Source organism: Pituophis catenifer, unplaced genomic scaffold (genome assembly GCF_029215685.1).
Source record: "Pituophis catenifer annectens isolate HBS135680 unplaced genomic scaffold, rPitCat1.0.hap2 SCAF_7, whole genome shotgun sequence".
Classification (NCBI taxonomy): domain Eukaryota; kingdom Metazoa; phylum Chordata; class Lepidosauria; order Squamata; family Colubridae; genus Pituophis; species Pituophis catenifer.
In genome coordinates, this window is record NW_027256887.1 from 90339688 (window position 1) to 90361167 (window position 21480).

The following is a 21480-nucleotide window of genomic DNA, read 5'->3' on the forward strand; positions in this document are numbered from 1 at the left end:
CTGGTGCCTTCCAGTAACCCACTTGGGCTGGACACAGGGAGAAGGAAAAACCCTTCCTATCGCACAAGCATCCACTCTAGGCTTAAATTTGGTGAGCTTTTTATTAGCCATCTTTCTGCTGACCAAGAGGCTTGTCCAGGATGCTTTGAAGAGACGACGGCTTCTGCTGCCCTTCTCTGAACAGATGGATTCCGGAACTGTGAACTGTGGTGGGATAAAAAGTGTAACAAATCTCCAAAGGAAGCTCAGTTGAGGGCCCTTCTGATAATTCAACTTTATTAGCCTCTCTCGAGAACACACAACCACTGTACATCACACAGCAACATGTCATCTGCACCATTCCACTTCCACCCAGGCTTGGCACCTTCTCCATTCGCCTCCCAGGACCACTCCTGTGCTATAAAGAGCTCAAAGAGCCCCCACCCCCTTAAATTGGCCCCCAGTGAGCTGCCCCCTTCAGCTGGCACTGGCTGTTTCCTGGCCACACAGAATGGCTCGGAGGTCTTTGGGCAGCGACCGGACCACAAGAGTGATGTGCTGACACACTCGCTGGAGCGTCTCCTCTCTGGCAGGGAAGCCTCGGCTCCTGGCTTGGACCTGCATGGAGGAATCAACCAGACAGCGAGCCCCCTCCTCCCAGTCAGCGATCCTGGCAGGAGCCCTCTGAACAAGCACCTGGAGCTGGAGGTCGACCAAAAAGACTTCCCAATACACTTGCCCCCCCCCCCAACAGGGGAATCCCCACCGGGCTGCTTTCCATGCAACGGCTGTATTTGCCTAGGGGTGGGGGTGGGCAGTCATCATAGGTGGAGCCAGTATGTCTATTCCTGGAATGGCTGAGATGCTACAGGCTATCTTGTGCTGACCCCCCCCCCTTTTCTGGCTCCCCTGCACAATGACCACGGGCTGTTGGTGGTGGTGGGGTAGCTGGGTAGGGCTGAGGGAAAGCCGCTTACCAGCTTCTCTTGGAGCTTCAGTACCAGGTCCACGGCCTCTGCCTCGGACTTGTCCACCATCCAGGCCCTGATATTCTAAAGGAAGAGGAGCAGAGGAGGGCCCCCTCCTGCTCTCGCTCTGCCCAGGAGCGCCCAAGCAGGAGCACCTGGCCTGGACCCCGAGCCTGCTGAGACTGGGTTGCTTCACCTCCCTCCCCACCCTGTTCTAGAGCCTTGCCCTACAGAGAGTGGATAGACTGAGACTGGGGGGCTCACCCATTCAAAGGTGCTCCCCCCCCAAGCAGTCTTCCCACCCACCGCTTCAGCGATGGCCTCCAGGTGCAGAGCTTCCAGCTTATGCCTCATCTCTTGGTGCCTCTGACGAAACCAGCCGTCGAAGTTGGGAGACTTAAAGAATCGCCTGTTGTGGGGGAGGAGAGGAGGCGGTGTCAGTCCAGAGGAGCCTCACACTGGATGGGCTTGGCCAGATTTCAGTGGCATGAGCCGATTTAGGCCAGTTTTAAAGAGCGTCATCATGCAACCTGCTTGGTGACTCCGTTGTGCAGTGTCTGGCTCTTCCCTTGCGCAAGACCTTCACTTAAGAAAGATGAATCCTGCCAACAGGGCCTCTGTTTTTGTCCCAGGAGGAGGTGGGATTAGGGAGCAAGACAGGGGTGTCTTGTCTCTGGGATAATTTCCCGGATGGAGCGGGGTGGGTGGGTTGCCCTGTGCCCACAGGTCAGGCTCTTTGACCCAGAGGAAGGGCTATGTGGGGGGCTCAGTGTACCTGTAAAGGGCCAGCCAGTCACCCTTGAGCGCACAGGTGAGCTGGGGGCCGGCCTGTTCCAAGCTCTTCAGGAAGTCTTCCTGATGGAAAGGGCGGATCCGAGGGGGAGTCTGAGAGTAGATAGAAAGGGAGAGAGAAGCAGTCATGCTGGGCAGCCAGAGAGCGAGGCCCACCCTAGCACAGGCAACCGGGAAAGGCTGTACCTTCCACGGGGTGATGGTCCTTTGCAGAGGCATCAGGCTTGCCATGTAGTGCTCCTAGGGAGGAGGAGGAGGCGGCAGATGGGAGTCGGGCGGGGGTGGGGAGGGGAGTTTCTCACAGGGGACAGTGGGGAGCCGGTCCTCTCTATTGCCATGGCTCCTCTCCCAGCCACAGACAGCCCCTTTCCTCCCTCCCCCCCACTTACCAGGGGGATGATGAAGCTCTGGGTGAGCTCCAAGAGCTGGCGTCTCAGCAGGGCGCTCTGGGCCTCGGACGGGCGCTTCTTCTGGATGCCCTGTGGAGCACGGCAGGGATCAGCCAAGATCCACCGGCCCTGCGCTGCCCAACAGCGAGGCCCCAAAGGGGGCACCCAGGGTGGCTTCTCTTGCTCATCGGTTCAGGAAACACCAGGGAGGGGGAAACCAACCAGGCCCCACCTGCCAGGGAAGGGAGGGAATGGCCTCAGGAGAGGATGCCACAGGGCAGGGAGGTGAGGTCTGCTGAGGCTGAAGCCTCCTTTCAGGCCAGGCCTCCTTTCAGGAAAGGCTCTGCTGGAACCTTCCGCCTAGCAAGCCTACCAGGACCGTCCCTCCCCCACCGCCTGTGTTCCTGCTGAACTGCTCGGGGTGGGGTGGGGGGCTCAGGAGCCCAAGCAGCTTTGGCCAGTGGCCCACTTTGTGCCTAGAGGAAGGGGGAGCAGGTGTCCCCTCCCCACCCCCGTGCCTCTGGTAGGGCAGCCTCCCCCCGCCCTTTATTCTTTTCTTCCGACTCTGCAAAGGGAGGAGGCCCAGGAGAGCCTGCAGCCCATTGCAGAATTTTGGCTCTGACTCACTTTCAGGAGTGTCTTGATCAGTATCTTGTCCTTGTGCAAAAATGCTTTGTATGACGTGTAAAGTCCTGAGACGGGGCCAGAAGAGCCAATCAGAGAAGAGAAAAGGAGAATGGGGTGGGGGTGGGGGTGCACCCTCCAAGCCAGCTGCAGAACAGGCTCTGCTTGGCTGAGGTTCCCGCCTGGGCCTCCCTATCCAGCAGCAGGAGCTGGGAAGAAAGAGGGTCAGCGGGAGGCTCACCTGGCTTGGTGTCCAAGGTTTTCAGCTTGGCAAGTTTCTTCAGCTTGACCTGCTTGGGCAAGTCCCCTGCATGGTAGGATCAACACATGGGAGTATCAGGCTGGGCTGCCATTGCCAGACCCCTGCCCAGGCTCCAGGCCCAATGTGGCAGCTTCCTGCCTGGCAGTGGAGAATGCCGGGCTGCCCCCCGGGAGCCAACCCTCCTCTCGCCTCTGGTCTCAGGCTTGGCTGCCTCTCATGCCCACACTACGGGCAAGTTCTCTTAGTCATCCCCACAGCTGCACCAAGAGGGCCCAGCCCTGCCTTACCAGCCATCCGGAGCTCCCCGAGGCGAAGGATGTGGGGCCAGTGCTGCAGCACCTTGATAAAGAAGGGGTTCGTGACGCCCAAGAGCACGCTGGGGCTGAGGGGAGCAAGCAGAGGGGTGAGGAAGGGCTTCCTCCCTGGAGCCCCAACAGGCACCCTGTGCGGGAGGAGACTCACGGGCCCTGCGTACGCGTCGTGTACTCTTTGAACTCGCTGTCGTGAATAGTAAAGTATGGGCGGAAATCGCAGCAGTACTTCAAGGGCGCCAGGCAGCTGGGGGGTGGGGGGTGGGGGTTTGAAGAAAACAATTCCTGTTTGAGAGCAGCCAGAGCTGGGCTGGACTATGGGGAGGCGGGGCTGCCTGGAGAGGTCCCTTGGCCAGGGCCTCCCTATCGGCCACCAGCAGCTTTGCAGGGGACTGGGTGTGAGTCTGGTACCTGGCTAGGGCAAGGACCACCTCGGAGGACATGGCGGGGGAAGGGGCCACCACCACCAGAGGCTCCCCGAGCAGAACGAGCTCCCACAGCAGCTGAATGTGGACCAGCACCGACTGGAAGCACCTGTTCCAAGAGCAGAAAAGGGAAAATGGCACAGCTGGGCATCGAATGCGGATACACCAAAAGCCGCTCTCCAGCACTGTGCTGAACCCTGCAGCCCCCAGCCCCATCTTTGGCCAGGTTCTAGGAACTTAACAAGCGTTCAGTCCCTCAGGGTGTGGTGTGAACCCTGTCTTGAGCGCTCACAGTCTCCTCCTCCGTGTTTCTGTGGCCGAGGCTTTGCCCCAGGCTCGTCTGAGGGTTTGGCCAGGCAGGTTTCCTCCCCAACCTGGCCAGGAGCTGTTTTTGCAAGGAGCAGGGAGAGCCCTCCTCACCTGAAGAGGTCCAGTTCAGCAACACTGGGGAGGACGAGGGGAGCTGGCAGGAGGTTCTGAGCGAGGAAAGAAAGGCAAGGGGAAAAGGAGGAACACATTGCTTCTCTGTCACACCACGCTTGGGAGGAGAAGCAGCCAAGGTCTCCGAAGGAAAAGGCTCAACGCTCCGCCTGGGAAGAGCCCAATCCGGCCTCTTCGTGTGGCCTGGACGGAGAGGAGCATCCAGAAGTAGGTAAGCCCCAGAGAAACCAGACCCAATTCAGAGCGGAAGGGGTGACTGCCAGAGAGGGACGTTGTGGCTATGTTTAAGCAAAAGCAAGGATGCACTAAACCCTCCCCCCCCCCCCCGGCAGAACATCATCACCGCACCACAGGACACACAGACCAGGGTTTGTGGGCTGTCTGGACAATGGACTTCCTAGAGGCCACAACCTTAAAACCAGACAGATGACACCTCCAGCACAGGGACCCCCGGAAAGGGAGTCCAGAGGGCTTGATCAGCCATCTGGGAAGTCTTTCCAAAGGCCCGTCTGGTCCATGGGCAAGCCCAGGGGGCACACACCCCCCCAGCCCCTGCAGGCTCAGCCTTTACAGCCGCTCACGTCAGGTGGGTACTCAAGCCAAAGCCTGGAAGAGGATGACTTCTGAGGAAGGGCCTTGCAGCAGTGCTGCCAGCAGAGAGACACGCCAGCCTTCCCGGGCAAGCTCCACAGGAGATGAGGCTAGAGGAGCCGTTTCTACTATGGTGTAAGGCTACATTAGCAGAATCTTGCCAATCTGAAGGCACAAATGTCTGACCGTTAGGTTCCTTCCCTAACTGCTGAGTCGCTGGGGGCGCCTCCTCTGAACAGCCTCTTTTTCCCTCCTCGTCCCAAGGCCACCCGCAGGGGCCCCTGCAAGAAGGCCGCTTTCCCTCACCTCCCAAATCAGCGGCTTGGCAGGGCAGGAGTCGGGCTTGTCCACCTGGGAAGGAATCCTCACCTGCACCACAAAGAGCAGAGCACCAAATGGGGCCCCCTCCCTGAACAGAGCTGCGCTCCTGGCAGGAGGCGGCCACGGAAAGCAGCAGCCCCCGGCAGAAAGCTCCCCGGCCCATACCTGAATAACCACCCCCATCACAGGCAGGTTCAGCGTCTGTCCAGGCACCGGGGCCGGCCACTGGTCGATCTCGCTGCACACTGAAGCAAGCGCAAAGGGAGCGGCGGCTGAGGGGGGGGGTGTTGCAGCTCTTCCCTCGCTTGGCCCCAGGAGCCCAGAAACAAAGGGGGTCCCCGGAGAACCCCCAGCTTTCCCTCCAAAAGGGCTCCCAGCCGCGCACAGCCAGCCGGAGAGGTCCCAGCCTTGTGGTGATCCTAGACGGCCCGCCCCGCCCCCCTCACCTGCCTCCAGACACGGGTCCAGCTTCTCAAAGTACTCCGGGGCGATCAGGTGCAGCAGCGAGTGGAAGAGGGTCACGTAGGGCAGCCGAGTCACCAGGACCAGCGACTGGAGCGGAAAGGCAGACACCCTGAACGGCCCCCTCCCCCCCTCCCTCTCCACAAGGAGGGGCCCAGCGCTCCTTCCCGGAGGGGAGGGGGGCGCAGGAGCCCCCTCGTTTGGGGCAGCCCTCCCCCGCCCCCCGCTCACCTTCTGGAAGTAGCCCCTCTGCACGGAGCGGTCGCGGACTTGCCGGAAGAAGACGTAGCCGAAGAGGTGCGCGGGCTCCGGCTGGGGAGAAGCAGGGGAGCCCCCTCACCTCCGCCCCGCCAGGGAAAGCGGGGACGGCGGGAGGCGCAGGCGGAGTCCCCCCCCCTCCGGACGAGGCGGCCCCCGACCCACCTGCAGGCCCGGCGGGGCTTCCCGGCTGCACCGCCACTCGACCTCCGCCGCCGCCGCCCGTCTTCGCCCCGCCGACCGGCGGAAGCGGAAGCTGAACTGGGTGTCCCCGAGGGTCCCTGGGGGCGCAAGCGAGGGGGGGTCAGCGAGGGGGCCGCTCCAGCCCCGCCCCTCCACCCCCAGCCCCACTGACCGGAGTAGGAGTCGGGGAAGGCCAGGTAGCAGACGCTCGTCCTCTGCGGGGGGGGGGAGAGAAGGGCGTTAGAGGGGCGTGGGGCGGGGCCGCCTGCCGCCCTCCCCGCCCCCTCCCCCCCCCCGTACCTCCTTCTCCGTCAGGCGGCCCTCCGGCGGGTAGATGCGCTGCGGGAGGAGCAGAGCGACCGTCAGGGCCCCTCCCGATATTACGGACCCCCGCCCCCCCCCCCCCGCGACCCACCTCCAGGGCCTGCCCCAGCTCCAGGTCGAAGGTCACTGCGCAGACGCACTCCAGCCAGGCCGACAGCCGCCCCCAAGGCAGCAGCGCCGGCGGGGAAGGGGCGCCGCCGTCCGGGGCCGCCATCGCCGCCGGCGGAGCACGCATGCGCAGGCCGGGCTCGCAGCCCCCGCCGGTTGGCCGTCCCGCGCGTGCGCGCGTTCGCCCCCTCCCCCCCTCTAGGCCGCCATTTTGCTTCCGGAGCGGCGACGGCGGTGGCGGCGGAGGAGCGAGCGAGGCGGCCGGCCCGTCAGCGCCGAAGGAGTCGCCTGGCCGGTGAGGCGCGTCCCCGGTCCCGGTTTGCCCGGCCCTCCCCTCCGCCGCTGCCTCCCCCTCGGCCTCCCTGTGCCCCGCGGGGAGCGCCTTCCCCGCGGGCGTCGGAGGGAGGGAGGGAGGGAGGCCGGAGCCCTCCGTGCCCCGCTGTCCCTGGCCGGCCTCCCCCTCGGCGGCTGGGCTTTCCGGCCCGGTCGCGTCTGGCGGCCGGCAGGAGAGGAGCCAGCCGCGGCGGGCCTGCCGGGACCGTCCCGGGGGAGCCCGGCCCTGTGCCTGTCCCGCGGAGGCAGCGGCGGCCGTTGGCAGCGGGAGCCCCCCCCCCACCGCCTCCCGTGGGGCGAGGGCCGCCCCGTTGAACACTCCCCCCCCCCGCCCGCCAGAGGGAAATCCCGGGTCCTGGCGCGACTTCCGGGTGGAGGGGTGCCTGGCGGGGCTGCCGGGGGCAACGCCGGCGCCCCTCCGGAGCCGGTTCGGGTTGGCGGCGGGTAGCGCCGCGGGGGCTGCCTGGGTGCCTCTCCTCACCCACCCACCCCCGGCCTTTCTTCTCGGCCTTCCTCCTCCGAGGCGCCCTCCCTCCGGGAGTCTTTTGCCCTGGCCTTCATGGGGGTGACTGCCCAGGGCTGCCGGGAGTCTGGGGGCTTCCTCGTCCAAGGGCGAGTGGTGTGGCAGAGCCGTTTGTGGCCCACCCGGTGGGAGGGCAGGAGAGGCAGAGGGGGCCCCGCATTTTCTTCTGCTTTTGCCGGTCCTCCTTCCTACAGGAGGCAGGCAAGTGCCGCCCCCTCCTCCGCCCCTTTCTTTTCTCCCCCCCCCCCAAGACCCAGGTCCTCCTCTTCTCTGGCAGCCGCTTTCCTGCATGCCCATCTTTTTCTGCACTTGCTCTTCTTGGAATTAACCGTGTTTTCAATTTATTCCATTTCTCAGGAGATGATAAAAAGTACCTCGGGTTCACTGGAAGCCTTCTCCGAAGTCAAGCTCTCTGCTGAAGCGGGAAATCAAATATCTCTGCCTGCAGCAAAGTTCTGGCTCGAAAGCTAAAGGCTGATCTGGATGAGTCCATGAAACGGTTTGGCGATTTATTGGATGCCTGGAAACCGCAACTGTGCATGAAGGAGAGGAGATAAGTAGAAGGTGTGTCTTGGAGGTCCGTTTGTTTCTGAGAGGGAATGGTCAGGTGTGCCTGGGAGGTGACCAAAGAACCCCTGGGATACTCAGTCAGGAGAAGGTGGTCACCTGCCTTTTGTTATCACGAAGGTTCCCGGGAGAACCGGCCTCTTGGCTAGCGAACCCTGAATTTTAGGAAGCAGAGGGCTTCTCTGGGAAGCAGTGGCGGGAGGCTGAATGTGCTCTTCTTCAACTTCCAAGCTTTTCTTTTGGTAATCGTGGGAATAGGAAGCTGGAATGTTTTTAGGTGAAATACTGGCTTTTTAAAATTTTGGGCCATACACTGCCATAAAGGAGTCATGTTGTCTGCTTTGTTTTCTTAGGCTGGTTAGAATTTAGAACTTCCATTAGGTCTGTTTGCGGTTGCAGAGGTGACTTTGAAATAGAAAAATCAAAGGGTCTCGAGCAATACTGGAATTTACTTTTGGCCTAAATGGGAGCCTGATTTTGTCCCCAGTGGGACAACCGTGCCTCAGTAGTTAGAAAAATGAAATGACAGGAGGAAAGGGAAAAAAGCATAAGGCATACATTTGGGGTTAATGATCCATGTGTAATTTAAAGAAATAGAAAATATTTTGAACATCTATATCCCATAGGCCTATCAATTGTAAATTTTTAACGAACTATCTCTGGATATGCCTCAAAAAGGCAGTTTTTGTTTGCTTGGATAATATCACAAATTAAACATTACTTCAGGACTCTTTGTTTCTTTATAAATTTTTTAGTCCAGTGCTATTTTGCAAACTTATAAATAGAATTTATCCAAGCAAGATAGCTTTTTTGCTATTCAATCTACCGGGTAACCAAACAACTGAAGTTATAATACAGAATAATAGAATTGGAAGGGATCTGGGGGTATTCTAGTCCAGCCCCCTGCTCTTACGGTACATCATTTTGTTAGTGTTGGGAAATGTGGGACACAGATTTACAATGGATTTCCTAAAGAAAGGTTTTTAAACCAGTTTTCCAATTTTCTCAAAAATTAACCAAGATAAAGAACAGACATTCTCATTTAGAGAATATTTACCAGTGGGATGTCCAGCAGGGTGAGCAGTCTACAAAAGTGAAGTCTAATGCTATTTCATAAAATCAAATTATTTTTACACGTGTTTATTTTATTCAATATTTTCTTGGAAATTTAAAAATACAAAATATATATATAGAAAAGTTATAAAAAGTTATAAAAAGAAAAATAGGAATAACAGAATAAGGAAAGAGAAGATGAACGTATAGATCCAGAAAAAGGAATAGTTAAAGAAGCGTCCTCCAATCTTCTTTGCAGCAGTTGCAAACTATAACACTGTTTCTGCCCTCCCAAATAACACAACAGTTCCATTCTTCTACAAATAGCCCTTGACTTAGAACCCTTCGTCACAAAAAAAAAGTGATTTACAGACCCAGCCTCTGAACAGTCGTCGCAGCGTGACACATTTGCAGTGATCATCACAGCATCTCCGACAGTCACGCCTTCCCAGTTGGCTCCCTGCCAGCACAGAGTCGGGAAGATTGCAAGTCGTGGTCACGTGATGCGACTTTTTCTCCCCCCCCCCAATAATTTTACATAGATATATACATAGATATATACATACCCACATATATGAAAAAGTGTAAAAAAAAATAATCGCCCCTTCCGCAAAAGAGATAGAAAATGAACCTTCATCCCCGACATTAACCATTTATTGCTGTTTCTTAAATTGCAACCAATTACATCTTCATTCCATGTTTCACCGCTTTTTCTAAAACTCATCTCTAAATCTTCAGCTCTTGATGCTGATCAACAAAGATCCAATAAAAAATAATGTAATATATTGCCAGAAATTAAAAGCAAAATTACACAAAAGAGGCTATAGAGCCAAACTATAAAAATGTGAACCAAATTTGTGATATCTTTGTACCGTGACAGATACTCGAAAACGCTGCCACGGTTTCAAAACCAAGGCCAATACTAGAACAGTTACATAAAAAGTTAGGTCAAGTGGATGGGGCAGCACACTTAGGACCGTATAGAGAGGCGCTTCTTTTCAAGCATTTCCTTGACGCAGGGTAGCTGAAGCCAAGCATTGCTTGGCGGGAAGAGCCCAAATGGAGGACCCCTTCCGTGTAAACAGAAACTTTCCCGGGGTGGGAAGGAGGATGGGCCTCTGGCTGGGCAGTTGCTCCGATCCGACCAGTGGCTCTTACCCTGCTTGAACGGCTGAGAGCCTGAGCCTGTCAGATTATCTTTCTTATTTATTTATCTTTGCAACCCACCAGGTCTCCCCAGGTAGTTTGGGAGAGAAACAGGTTAGCAGCCTATTGATTTCTTCGCTATGTATGGGAAGTGTGAGTGTATCGGCCACCTGTGTTAGAAGGAGCAGTTTCACCTCCGGTTTCTTGGGCTGCACCATTTGAATCACTCTTAGTTCAGGGGATTCAAAGTTAGAGGGACAAGGCGGCCATGCTGCAGCTTCCTGTGAGTGAGGGCGGACTTCCTTGTGAGTCTCCACTTTGAGAATTGTTCCTCAGTCTAATGGAACAACCTGACAAGAGTGCATAGGATAGCCAGTTGTGTATCTTCACCCAATCGTCGCTATTCCCCAAGCCTTGAGTTTAGTGTGGTTGTGCGGCTTTGTTGTCTTGCTTTTGGCTGCTGGTGGTGGTCCTTTCAAGGGATGTTATCTACTGGGTTTTACTGTTGACTTTATAGTTTTTCTATATGCTTAGCTGCCCAGAGTCATTTGAAGTTGGACAACCTAGAAATTTGATTAATAAATAAATGTTGCTGCATTACAAAATAAGACTTCCATGGCCCATTATTAATCAATTTTACAATTTTCAGCTGAAAAGATTTAAAAAATCCTAGAGATGATAAAGATTTGTTTTAGTAGGCTTCATTGTTATAATTTATCTATATGTATATTTGTACAGTCTTATTTCCATAGTAGTTTGGCAAGTGAATGGCCATATAGAATGAGTGAATCAATCAATGAGAATATTTGTAGCTCAGGGTTGAAATGAGGGGTCCTTGGTGCTCTCTGAGCTTGGTTGTTTTCTTGCAAACATTTCATCACCCAAACTAGGTAACATCCTCAATACTAGTGACTGAGCTCTAGCTGGATATAATTTTAAAGGGATGAGCCCTGGAAACAACAGATACTTTAAATGTTAAATGTCTCTCCCCCCCCCTCCCACATTCTAAACTGGGAAGCCATGGCTAATGGAGAGGTAGGGACTGCCGGCTGACTGCAATTTGGCAGTTCAAATCTCATACCAGGCTCAAGGTTGACTCGGCCTTCCATCCTTCCGAGATGGGTAAAATGAGGACCCAGATTGTTGGGGGCAAGAGGCTGACTCTGTAAACCACTTAGAGAGGGCTGTAAAGCACTGTAAAGCAGTATATAAGTAAGTGCTATTGCTGCTATCTTGAATTGTGCCTGGAAAACAACCAGAAGCCAGTGCAACTCGCGCAGCTATGGTGTTACACAGGCAAAATGTGAATTACCCAGAACTGTGGGTTCCACCAGTTGTATCTTTTGGGTACTCCTCAAGGGCAGCCCCGTGTAGAGTGCATTGCAGTAATCCAGCTGAGAAGCAGTAGAGCAGGAGGGACCGTGAGCAAGAGACTCCCAGCTCAGAAAAGAGCACAAGTGACGCACATGGGACCCTATGCGAAGGCCACTGCTGTGGTTGCCCCTGCTCCTCAAGCTGGAGGTTCCACGTATTGCACACCATCAAAAATGACAAAGTCACCACCACCTCCAGGGCGTAGGGCAGGTGTGTATGTGGTGGTAGGGCGGGACCCACAGACACCCTGGTTTGCCAGCATTGAGTCTTAAAGCGGTTCTTCCCCATCCAAGCCCTCCCAGCCTCCAGGCCCCAGATAAGTCTCAGAAGAGCATCTCCTGCATATTGATGATGTCATACCTCACGCCATCCAGTGACCTCTCCCGGCATCCAATCAGAGGAGAGCCCTGAGACCCACCCAGAAGAGTGGACCTCTTCCCTCTAACAAGACTGACCGGAACCAGCCACAGAGGAAGGGGGAGAACCCTGGGCTGGTCCGGAAGGATGCCAAAGTCAACAGTCCTGAATCCACCAAGAAATCTAGGAGGGCCAGAAGAAATGCCCCCACTTCATCTGAGCCTCTGTCCCCAAACACTTCCAGGGCCTTCCAGAATTGGGCCTGATTGCAGAGTGAAAAGGCTCAGAATGAGTCGGATTCATTCACGGCCTTCCAAAGCCCACCACTCTCCCCACAACCTTCCCTTGGAGGCTCGGTGAAAGTTGGATCCAGGGATGGCTCCTCTTGAGAAGGGACCTGCCTCTGCCCCCGGCCCTGACCTTGGCCTGTCCAAGTGATGGAGTCCCAGGGTTTGAAGGGAGGAACTGGATGGGGAAGAATAGGGTGGTTCAATCCTAGCAGGACTGAAGGGTTGTGGTGGTTTGGATCTGCCAGGCCTGGAAAGTTCCCCCCTCTGGCCCGATGTTTCTGTTCAGGACCGCTTGGAGTTTTTTCCTGAACTTGTAGCATCTGTTGAAAGATCAGGTGTCCAGCAGGAAGAATTTGGTACAAATTCATCTTATGTACCAGTTGCACCATTGGGTGGGGTGGGGTGTCCAGACTGTCACTCCCACCCTACCGATCTTGTGAGGGGCTGCTTTGAAGACCACCTCTTGGGAGGTAAAGCATCTCCCCAGACATTCGCATTGCTCCTAGCTTGGCTATTTTTGAGAAGTCTTTGAAAATCCAGTTAGCCTTTTATTTGAAGGCTTTCTTCTGAGGTGCGCATTTTTTTCCTCCTCCTTTTAGCTTTTACTGTGTTTAATGTTGTATGCTGCCCAGTGTCGTCTTATGGAGCTGGACAGATCTCCCAATTTAGTCAGTCAATGTGAAGTGGAGTAGCCATCGGTGGTACTTTCACGCAAGAATTTGTGCGGGGCCCTTTTGCAGGCATTTATATTGTATTCAGTTGTATGAAGGAGTCTACATTTCCTTTTGGTGGGTTATCCAGCCTTCTAGCACGGTGGGAAAGAAGGAAGCAATCTTCGCCTTCAGACGAAGAAGCGGTGAAGCCTCTTTTTTTTTTTTTTTAATTTTGACTTATATGCCGCCCTTCTCCGGAGACTCAGGGCGGCTTACAATGTGCTCTTGATTACGGATCATGATGAAAGAAGCAAGATTCACCTGGAGCCCCTGTACTGTTTTAAAGCTGAGGAAAGGGAAGCTAGAGAGACGAAGATGGAGAGGGGTACGCTCCAAGCCGGTCTTGGGGAGTGAGTTCATGAAGGGTGAAGCTTTTGAATCTTTTGCAAGAAAACCTTCCAAAGCCTTTTCCTGGAAAGTCTGCATGATTTGAGAAGCCTTTGACAGGCTGTGGTGAGTCTCTTTCTTAGCCCCAACATTGTCTTATGATGTAAGCCATACCAATTGTGATAGGCCGCCTGCAAAAGGAACTTCTCTATTTCCCTGGTCAGTTTGGTTGTGACTTGTGATTTTTTTCTAGTTGTACAACTAGAAAACTTTTTTGTGTCATGGTTATCAAATTGCAAAAACTTTAGTAGATTTGAAATCTTCTAGATCTGAGCGCTGTCCCAGAATATCTTTCAGTGCTTTTTCATTCTAAATCTCTCAACAGTGTGTTGAATGGTAGGAAAAGTCCATCTTAAATTATTCTGCATGCAAATAATAATCATTCGATAAAAGAAGAATAAGGAGTGACTGCTGTTCAGCCACCTTGGATCTGCAGAGTAGAACTTGCAGATGCTCCAGGCAATGAAGAAACCTAGCCTTGATTTTTCCACGTTTATTTCAGGTGACAAACTTGAATCCGATTGTAAAGAGAGCTCCATCCTCTGCTCAAGTAAGCCCCTCCCTCCCTGCGATAGGCGGGTGGGGGGGGCAGCCTTCTGTCTGCTCCGTACCACCACCACCACCACCACCATCAGGTCTTGGGCTGAGGGCAGCTGAGCTCCCCTTACTGGCCAGGGGCCCCTCTCAGCAAGCACTGATTTACTAGGGGCTCCTCGATTTACAACAGTTCATTTAGTGACCGTTCAAAGTTACAACGGCACTGAAAAAATTGACTTACGGCAGTTTTTCACAGTTACAATCTTTGCAGTATCCCCATGCGCATGTGATCCAAATTCAGATGCTCGGCAACAGGTTCATACTTATGACCATTGCCGTGTTCCAGGGTCACACAATCACCTTTTGTAACCTTCTTTCATGAAAGTCGATGGGGAAACCAGATTCACTTAACAACCAGGCTACTAACTTATCAACTGGAGTGATTCACTTAACCATGGCAAGAAATGTCATAAAATGGGGCAAAACTCACTTGACAAATGTCTCACTTAACAACAGAAACTTTGGACTCAGTTATGGTCATAAGTTGAGGAGTACCTGTATTGAACCCCCAGCTGATTTGTTCTCATTAATCAGAGGCAGGGATGTTCTGGATTCCTGCCCAATTAACCAAAGATGGGAGTTTTTCCAAGGAGAAATCCATCTGTTACGCCTAGTTTTTCCTGTGAGAAGCCAGAAAGCAGTGGAATGCAGGGGCTGCGTTGGTGTCAGCAGAGCAGGGATAATGCCATGTCCTCTTCCCTCCGTCAGGTAGGTGTGAGTGCGGTCCCATCCCCATCCCCATCATGTTTTGGAAGTTCGATCTGAACACAACGTCCCATGTCGACAAACTGCTGGAGAAAGAGGATGTGACTCTGCGCGAGTTGATGGACGAAGATGATGTTCTGCAGGAGTGCAAAGCCCAGAACCGGAAGCTGGTGGACTTCCTCTGCCGGCAGCCGTGCATGGAGGAGCTTGTGCAGCTGATCACCCGCCAGCCTCCCCTGGACGTGGATGAGAAAGTTCGCTTCAAGTACGTATCCTCCTTCCGGCCAGCCCAGGTCAGAGGTGGGGGAGGTCCGAGGTGCGTGGCTGCACTTCCGCGCAGGGAGACCCAGCAGGGGTCCCGCTGTCAGGCCACCCCTCGTCCTTGTGCTGAAGCACTCAGAAGGCATCTCTTGACCTCTGAGCAATCGGAACAGTAAGAAAGGATCCACAGTCCTAAGGAAAAGTAAGTATGCCCCAGTGAAACCTTTGACTTTTCAACATACCTCACTGGGCAGAAATTGGATCGTTTCAAAATAGTGATAGGTAGTGGGATATGATAAATATCAGCCACTATTTACACTTCGTATTATATTGGGTAATTTAAACATAAATACAGATTTTGCATGTGAACAAAACAAGTATGCCCTTGGCTCTAACACCTGGCTTCACCCCCTCTGGCAGAACCGACCGTCTCCCAGTCCCTGAGGTCGACGGAGGCCTTATTTCAGCTGGGTCGCATTTGAGGCCTTTCCCACTTCCTCTCCCCCCTCCTCCCTCCCCCCCCTCTCTCTCTCTCTCTCTCACACACACACACACACACACACACACACACACACACGATTTTGATGGGACTCAGATCTGGGCTTTTGACACCACCATCCCCAGCCGCTCCAGGGCCTTCCGTTTCTCCTACCCACATCTTTTTTTTAGCCATTCCTCGATGGGTTTACTGGAATGTTTTGGTCAGTCATTTTGCAAGGTCCAAGCTTCCGCCTTCTGGCAGACGGCCCCAGGTTCTCCTCCAGAAGAGCCCTCTGGTCCAGGGAAGGGTGTGTCCTGCTTTCTGTGAGCTGCCCAGATGCAGCGAAGCAGCTCCAACCCGTAACATTTCTGTCACCAGGCTTTACAGGGGCTTCCCTGGTGAGACGCCGTCTTTGGTGTTTGTCAAACATTGCCTTTGCCTTGTCTGTTGGGATGCACTGTAGTGGAAATCCTGGTCTTTGCCTGGGGGGGCGGGTTCCATGGGCCAACTCTGGCCATTGCTGGACCGCCAAGGGCTCCTCTTGGCACACCTCCCACGTGGATCTGGTCTGGGCAGTTTCTTTCTAATGGCTGAGTCTGCCCTTTGACCTGGATCATGGCGAGAGCTACATGTGGGTCACAGGGTGAAATTCTCGGAGACTCTTCCAGCAGACTGGCTTCTGCTCTCAGGTGGGACTCACTGGGATGGCCTGGCTTGGGCCGGCTGGCAGTCGTTGGAAACCTTCCCCACGTCTAGCAAATCTTCCAGAGGGTGGCCTGATTAATGTCCGGTGTTTTCCAACCCCTTGCCGGACCCGGAGGCCACCTCTAGCCTTCTTTCCCAGGTCTTGAGGGGGGCGGGGGCGCTCTTTTGGTCTAGGCACATAGGGGTGGTACCCATTTCAACCCCAGAGCAAACCCCGCTGAGCGCCTAAGATTTCTCTCATAGATCCTCTCCCTTAATGATCGATTTGAGCTATTGACAAACTGAGGCTGTACATGTGGAATCTGCATTGATGTTGTGCTCAAATGACACAAGGGGCTGCAAAATGTAAACAGTGCCTGGTACTCATTCAGTTTTCTTCACCTGTCCATGCTGTGGAAGATTCCTGGGAATATCTGCATATTGACAGCCGTGTCGAAGAAGTCAGGGGCTTCAGTGGGGCGAGCTTCCCCCCCCCCCCCCCGGGGCTCGGGAGTATACAGAGGAAAGTGGCAGAAGGCTCATCATTTGTGGGGAGCCCAGCTGGGAAGGGGAGAAGGGCGGAGAAGGTTCTGAAGGAGGAAAGGCGCAAAGAAAGCGGACAAGATTTGGGGCTATTCCCTGATACAGGTGCCCTCAGACTGTGACTGGTCGCTTAGCAACCATTCAAAATTATGACGGGCCATGCAAAAGGTACTTGTGACCCGGTTCTGAAGCCCCTGCAGTCCCATGGCTGCCTTTTCAACCCTCGGCAACCAGCAGCTGCATTGAGCTTTTTCAGCCACCACAACCACAATTTATGACCTTTTGCTGCTTTATGACTTGTGTTCGCTTAATGACTCTGGCAAAGGAGGTTGTAAAGTGTGTCCAGTCACATGATAACTGATCTACAACCGTTATGACTTACAACCAAAATGGGCAGGCTCCACGATGATTGTAAGTCGAGGACTAACCTTGCTCTGCTTTCATTGTGTGCTGCTCTTTCCATTTTGTAAACTTGTCCTTTTTGTGGTGTCCTTGGTGCTCTCTAGAGGTTGGTTAGTTTCTTGCAGATGTTTCATTACCAGACTAGGTAACGGTATCAGTCTAGCTCCCGTTGTTCTTTCTCTCTGGTATTGTTTGTGTGAGCATCTCAACTCTCTTTGCTTTTTTTAGAATTTCTCAATCTCCCTGAACTGAAGGATTTTCCATCCATGGAATCTTTTCCCCTGTGCTTATTGAGGGGAAATCTTGAACCCTGAGCTGGCTTCAAGGAGGTCCCGTTCTGATTGCAGGCGAATGAAACCTCCGCCCTGCAATGCAAGGCCCTCCTTTTTCTACATTAACCGTCTAATATTATCAGGGGCTGTTCTGGAAACCCCAAAGGCGCTTTGTCAAAATGGAGCTATAATGTTATTGGAGAGATAAGATGCCTTGTTTCTCCAACAATTCAGACACAAAAGATGGGGCCATTGGAGCCTAGAGAGAAAAAGAATCGGAAAACCAGATGGGGAGGTTGGGGCAGCCCCACTTCTCCTTTCGTCCTTGGTTCCAGGCTGGAGCTCTTTCTCTGGAGCCAACCAAAGCCCAGGTCCAGTCCCCCTGCCCCCCCCCCCACTTCCCTGAGCTTTTTTTCCCCTTTTCTTAACCCTGGATATGTACAATAAAAACATTTTCATTTCTTTTTCTTGAATCGGCTTACTCGTTCTCAAAATATTCTTCTCTGTTAAAACGTCCTCCTGAGTAAAGCACTGCAGAGAGAAATCCCCTCCCCCCCAAATGACTGACTGGGAAGGATTACGAGACACCCCCCCCCCCCCATTTTCCCCATGCCTGGCATTTGTGTCTACGAATGCCCCATCCCTAGAACTCGGTGCCTCCTCCTTTGCGTTGCCCGAGCGTGTTCTTGCCGTGTTCCACGTGGCCTTTAAACCATGGGTGGTGGGCCTTGGCAGTCCCCCCCTTGCCCGCTCTTAGGGAGACCAGACGAGGCCCTGCTTGTCCTCAGCCTTGGCTTGGCTTCTGCTCCTGCAGGTACCCGAACACGGCCTGCGAGCTGCTGACCTCGGATGTGCCCCAGATCAGCGACCGGCTAGGGGGAGACGAGGCCCTGTGGGATGTCCTCTACGGCTTCTTGGACCAGGAGCCTCCCTTGAACCCCTTGCTGGCCAGTTTCTTCAGCAAGACCATCGGCAGCCTCATCGCTAGGAAAGCAGAGCAGGTGAGGGATTCTTTCCTCCCCCATACTGGCTCCTTTTAAGCCACCCCACCCCACCCCACCCCACCCCCACCCCTACGTGAATTTGTTGAGAGGTGGTTAATGAGAGCCTTTTCCTCTGTGGCAGAAGGAAAGTCAGATGCTAGATTCCCTTTCTCTTCCGCACCAAGTAAAAAGGCTTTTTCCCCCCTGGCAATTATTTTACATTGTGTTCTTTGGCCAGAGCATCTGCTTGTGCCTTGCCGCCTTCTGCGAGCTGGGCTGGACAGAGTGTTCGTTCCGGGTGCCCAAGGCCTGGGGCAGGGATTCTGAAAGGACTCTTCCTTCTGCTCTATTGATGGTTTCCCTAAAAGGTCGTGTCAGTCGGTCTTCCTATATTGCTGATTTAAAAAAGAACAACCGCGCAGTCGAACTGGACCAGATCCAAAGGAGCTGTGGTGCAGACAGTTCTGCCTTTGCAGCTCAGCGTTTCCCTGCCAATCCTTGGGAAAGCCTGAAGCTGCCAGAGCTGTGGAAGCAGACAGGGTCCTTCGTCCTGTTTTTTTTTTTTTTTTTTCTTTATATGTCGCCCTTCTCCGGAGACTCAGGGCGGCTTACAATTCGTTAAGCAATAGCCTTCATACTTTTGTATATTTATACAAAGTCAGCTTATTGCCCCCACAATCTGGGTCCTCATTTCACCTACCTTTGAAAGGATGGAAGGCTGAGTCAACCTTAAGCCTAGTGAGATTTGAACTTGCAGTAATTACAAGCAGCAGATGTTAATAACAGTGCTTTAGTCCACTGTACTACAGGCTCAACCGCCACTGCTCTTCAGCTCCCAGCCCCTCCGGGCTGGTTAAAGCAGCCCCAGAAGTAGTGGTGTGTGAGTGGGCTCTAGTGGTGGGGAACGCTTCCTTGAGTGAGGGGGTTATTCCTTTGCTTCTTAAGGAAGCTTTGGTTTGCCCCCTCCTCAAGAAGCCATTGCTGGACCCACTGTGCTGGACCATTTCTGTTTGCTTTTTAACTTCCCCTTCCTGGGGAAGATGGTTGAGAAAGTGATGGTGCTGCAACTTCAGGAGGCCTTGAATGGAAGAGATTATCTGGACCAAGACCCACAGCAAGAGACCCCTTTGGTTGCACATTTGGATAAGGACGGGGTGGAGATTGTGCTTCCACCCTTGGGCCACTTGACCTTTTGGTAGCTTTCGATGCCGTTGTCCCAGGATCCGCCCAGAGGACCGGGGGGGGGCACAGGGGGGTGGTTCGGCTCCTCCTTCCAGGGCTGATTCCGGTTGGTGGGGGTTCCAGCCATTGGCCCCTGCTGGGGTGGGGGGCCTGCATGTCCTCTGAATGTTAACTGTAAGGTGCACTTGCTTAAAATTAAGAGCTTTAATGAGGCCTCGCTGTCGTGGTGGTTTTCCCCAGGTGATTTCATTCCTGAGGAAGAAAGCCGAGTTTATCGATCTGGTGCTGAAGCATCTTGAGACGTCCGCCATGATGGACCTCCTGTTGCGACTGGTCAGCTGTGTGGAGCCGGCTCCCCTTCGCCAGGAAGTGCTGCAGGTCAGGGCTGCTCCTCTGCTTTCCCTTCGCTTGACTCTGTGGCTGGGACGGGACGGGGGCCTGTGTTGGGAGATTGCCCCCTTTAAAGAGGCCAGGCTCTTGCTCCGTGCCCTGGCAGGCTTGGGTTGGCTGGGTGGTGGGGGATCTTCCCCTCTGGCATTCAGGAGGACGCAGGACCCCTCGGGGTTTGGATTGGGGCCTCCTTCCCTTGGACAGAGCAGATGTGACAGGAGGGGGACGCTCCATAGCAGGGGCTTTCTCTGTGTAGGATAATTCCCCTTTGCTGGCCGCCTTCAGCCTGATTGCTGGAAATGGCTGTGTGTGTGTGTGTGTGTTGGCTTTCTTGCAGGGCTCAGTCTGAGTTGCTGAGAAGTGCCTGTTCTGGGAGCCCCTTTTCTCCCAGCAGATCAGCAGACTCAGCTGGAGATTGCTTTGCTGGTGCTGGGGCCAGGAAGGGGGGAGGGAAGCCCTTCTTTAGCTGCTGTGGGACTCGGCCTCTTCCAAGCTGGAACTTCTTTGGAGCTTCTGGGAATAAAGCCTGCAGGGGGGCTGTGGCCATGGTGGTGCGAGATACACCCAAGGTTCAGATGGGGCATCGGGAAAGGTGTTGCGTTTACTGGTTCTTTTCCCCCTCATTTTGTCCTGCAGTGGCTGAATGACGCAAAACTTGTTCAGAGGCTGCTGGAGCTGATCCGCCCTCACCAGGATGAAGATGTGAGTGTCCCTTGACCAGCGGTCAAGGAAGGGGAGTGGGCCCTTGGCCCTCTATCCAGAAGAGAGATGGGAGGCCAGCATTCTGAGAGAGCCCTGAGGGAGCCTCATCCCTCCCACTCTGGCCCTTCACAGGGAGGGGCCTTTTGGAGAGGGTGGGTCCTGCTCAGTAGAGCCTCTGGGCCGCGGGTGGTGGTTGAAAGGTTGCCAGGACTCCAGCTCCTGTCCTGGCTGGACGGCTGCCTTCTTCCCCCAGGCCTTGAGAGGTAGCTTTGCCCTCAGGGGTTTGCCCGTCTTCTTCTTTGGTGAAACGCTTCTTAACTGTCGGTGCCGGTTTCCCTTGTCACACTAAAGCTTTCCTGGTCTTACAGTGGTTTGCTGAACAAGCCCACATCTGCTTGATTCACGGAACAAAGGATGGCTGTTAATTGAGCTTAAATACTTCTGTTGAATAATAAAGAGCTACCAATTAATAAATACAGAAATGCAAAATTGACACATTTAAAAAGCAGGTGTAAGGAAATAGTAGAATACCAACTGGTTGATACTTTACGATAGAATAAATGCACCAGAGACTACAACTCATTGTTAAATCCATCAAAATTAACTAATGCATAACATAACAGAGGAACTTAGGGCCAGTTCAGAAATCCCATGGAGCATAGTTGCACCAAAATCCTCACCACATTGAACAACAGTGGTGAGGATTTTGGTGCAACTATGGAGGGGACCTGCTGCTCTCCCCCACCCACTTCCCATTTCCAAGGGATTGGGAGGAATTGCTCAGGCCTTTGTAGAACCCTCTTGCCAGGAATGACTTGTTGCCCGGTTTGCAGAGACAATCCAATGCTTCTCAAACGTTATGTGATATCATCAGGCTGAGCAGAGATCAGAGCAACCAATTCCAGGAGGTGGCTGACCTGGACCCTCTCCTGGCATCCCTAGAGTCGTAAGTTCCTGAGAAGATAGCAGCGGTTGGGCGGGAGGAGAAACGGGGAGGTTGGGGGGGGGGCTGGGGAAGTCAGGCTGCAGCTTGGCTAAAATGGGCCTTCCGGGATGAGTTGGGCTTAGCTCGTGTTGGAAAAAGAGGGAACTTTGAT

The 21480-nt window shown here is 54.0% G+C and overlaps 2 protein-coding genes across 8 annotated transcripts in view; one reads left to right on the forward strand and one right to left on the reverse strand.

The window, feature by feature from the left end:
* Positions 1–249: 249 nt before the first annotated feature.
* On the reverse strand, positions 250–6544 carry DENND6B (DENN domain containing 6B). Its single transcript, XM_070947730.1, has 20 exons — positions 6422–6544; positions 6307–6345; positions 6179–6221; positions 5989–6104; positions 5797–5877; positions 5550–5655; positions 5269–5348; positions 5089–5151; positions 4171–4226; positions 3737–3859; positions 3477–3572; positions 3302–3396; positions 2994–3059; positions 2756–2820; positions 2129–2218; positions 1926–1979; positions 1723–1832; positions 1254–1356; positions 957–1031; positions 250–597 (listed from the first exon to the last, which is right to left on the reverse strand). The coding sequence occupies exons 1-20, from the start codon at positions 6542–6544 to the stop codon at positions 457–459; spliced, it is 1725 nt and encodes a 574-aa protein (XP_070803831.1). The 3' UTR covers positions 250–456.
* Positions 6545–6663: 119 nt separating this feature from the next.
* Positions 6664–21480, forward strand: part of PPP6R2 (protein phosphatase 6 regulatory subunit 2) — a 54994-nt gene continuing 40177 nt past the window's right edge. For 6 of the 7 annotated variants that reach the window (XM_070947757.1, XM_070947759.1, XM_070947762.1 and 3 more), the window contains exons 1-7: positions 6664–6733; positions 7652–7858; positions 14487–14748; positions 17941–18127; positions 19532–19669; positions 20318–20383; positions 21217–21329. In XM_070947757.1, coding sequence (XP_070803858.1) covers positions 14522–14748; positions 17941–18127; positions 19532–19669; positions 20318–20383; positions 21217–21329 — 731 coding nt within the window. In that variant the 5' untranslated portion in view covers positions 6664–6733; positions 7652–7858; positions 14487–14521. The remainder of the gene's footprint in view (positions 6734–7651; positions 7859–14486; positions 14749–17940; positions 18128–19531; positions 19670–20317; positions 20384–21216; positions 21330–21480) is intronic. The other variant, XM_070947758.1, reaches the window with a different exon arrangement.

Excerpts from the sequence above, each read along its gene's own strand:
- DENND6B (XM_070947730.1), bottom strand. The coding sequence starts at position 6,544 with ATGGCGGCCCCGGACGGCGGCGCCCCTTCCCCGCCGGCGCTGCTGCCT. Across the intron at positions 3,573-3,736 it reads GTGGTCCTTGCCCTAGCCAG|CTGCCTGGCGCCCTTGAAGT; the intron begins GTACCAGACTCA and ends CCCACCCCCCAG. Across the intron at positions 2,821-2,993 it reads AACCTTGGACACCAAGCCAG|GACTTTACACGTCATACAAA; the intron begins GTGAGCCTCCCG and ends GCCCCGTCTCAG.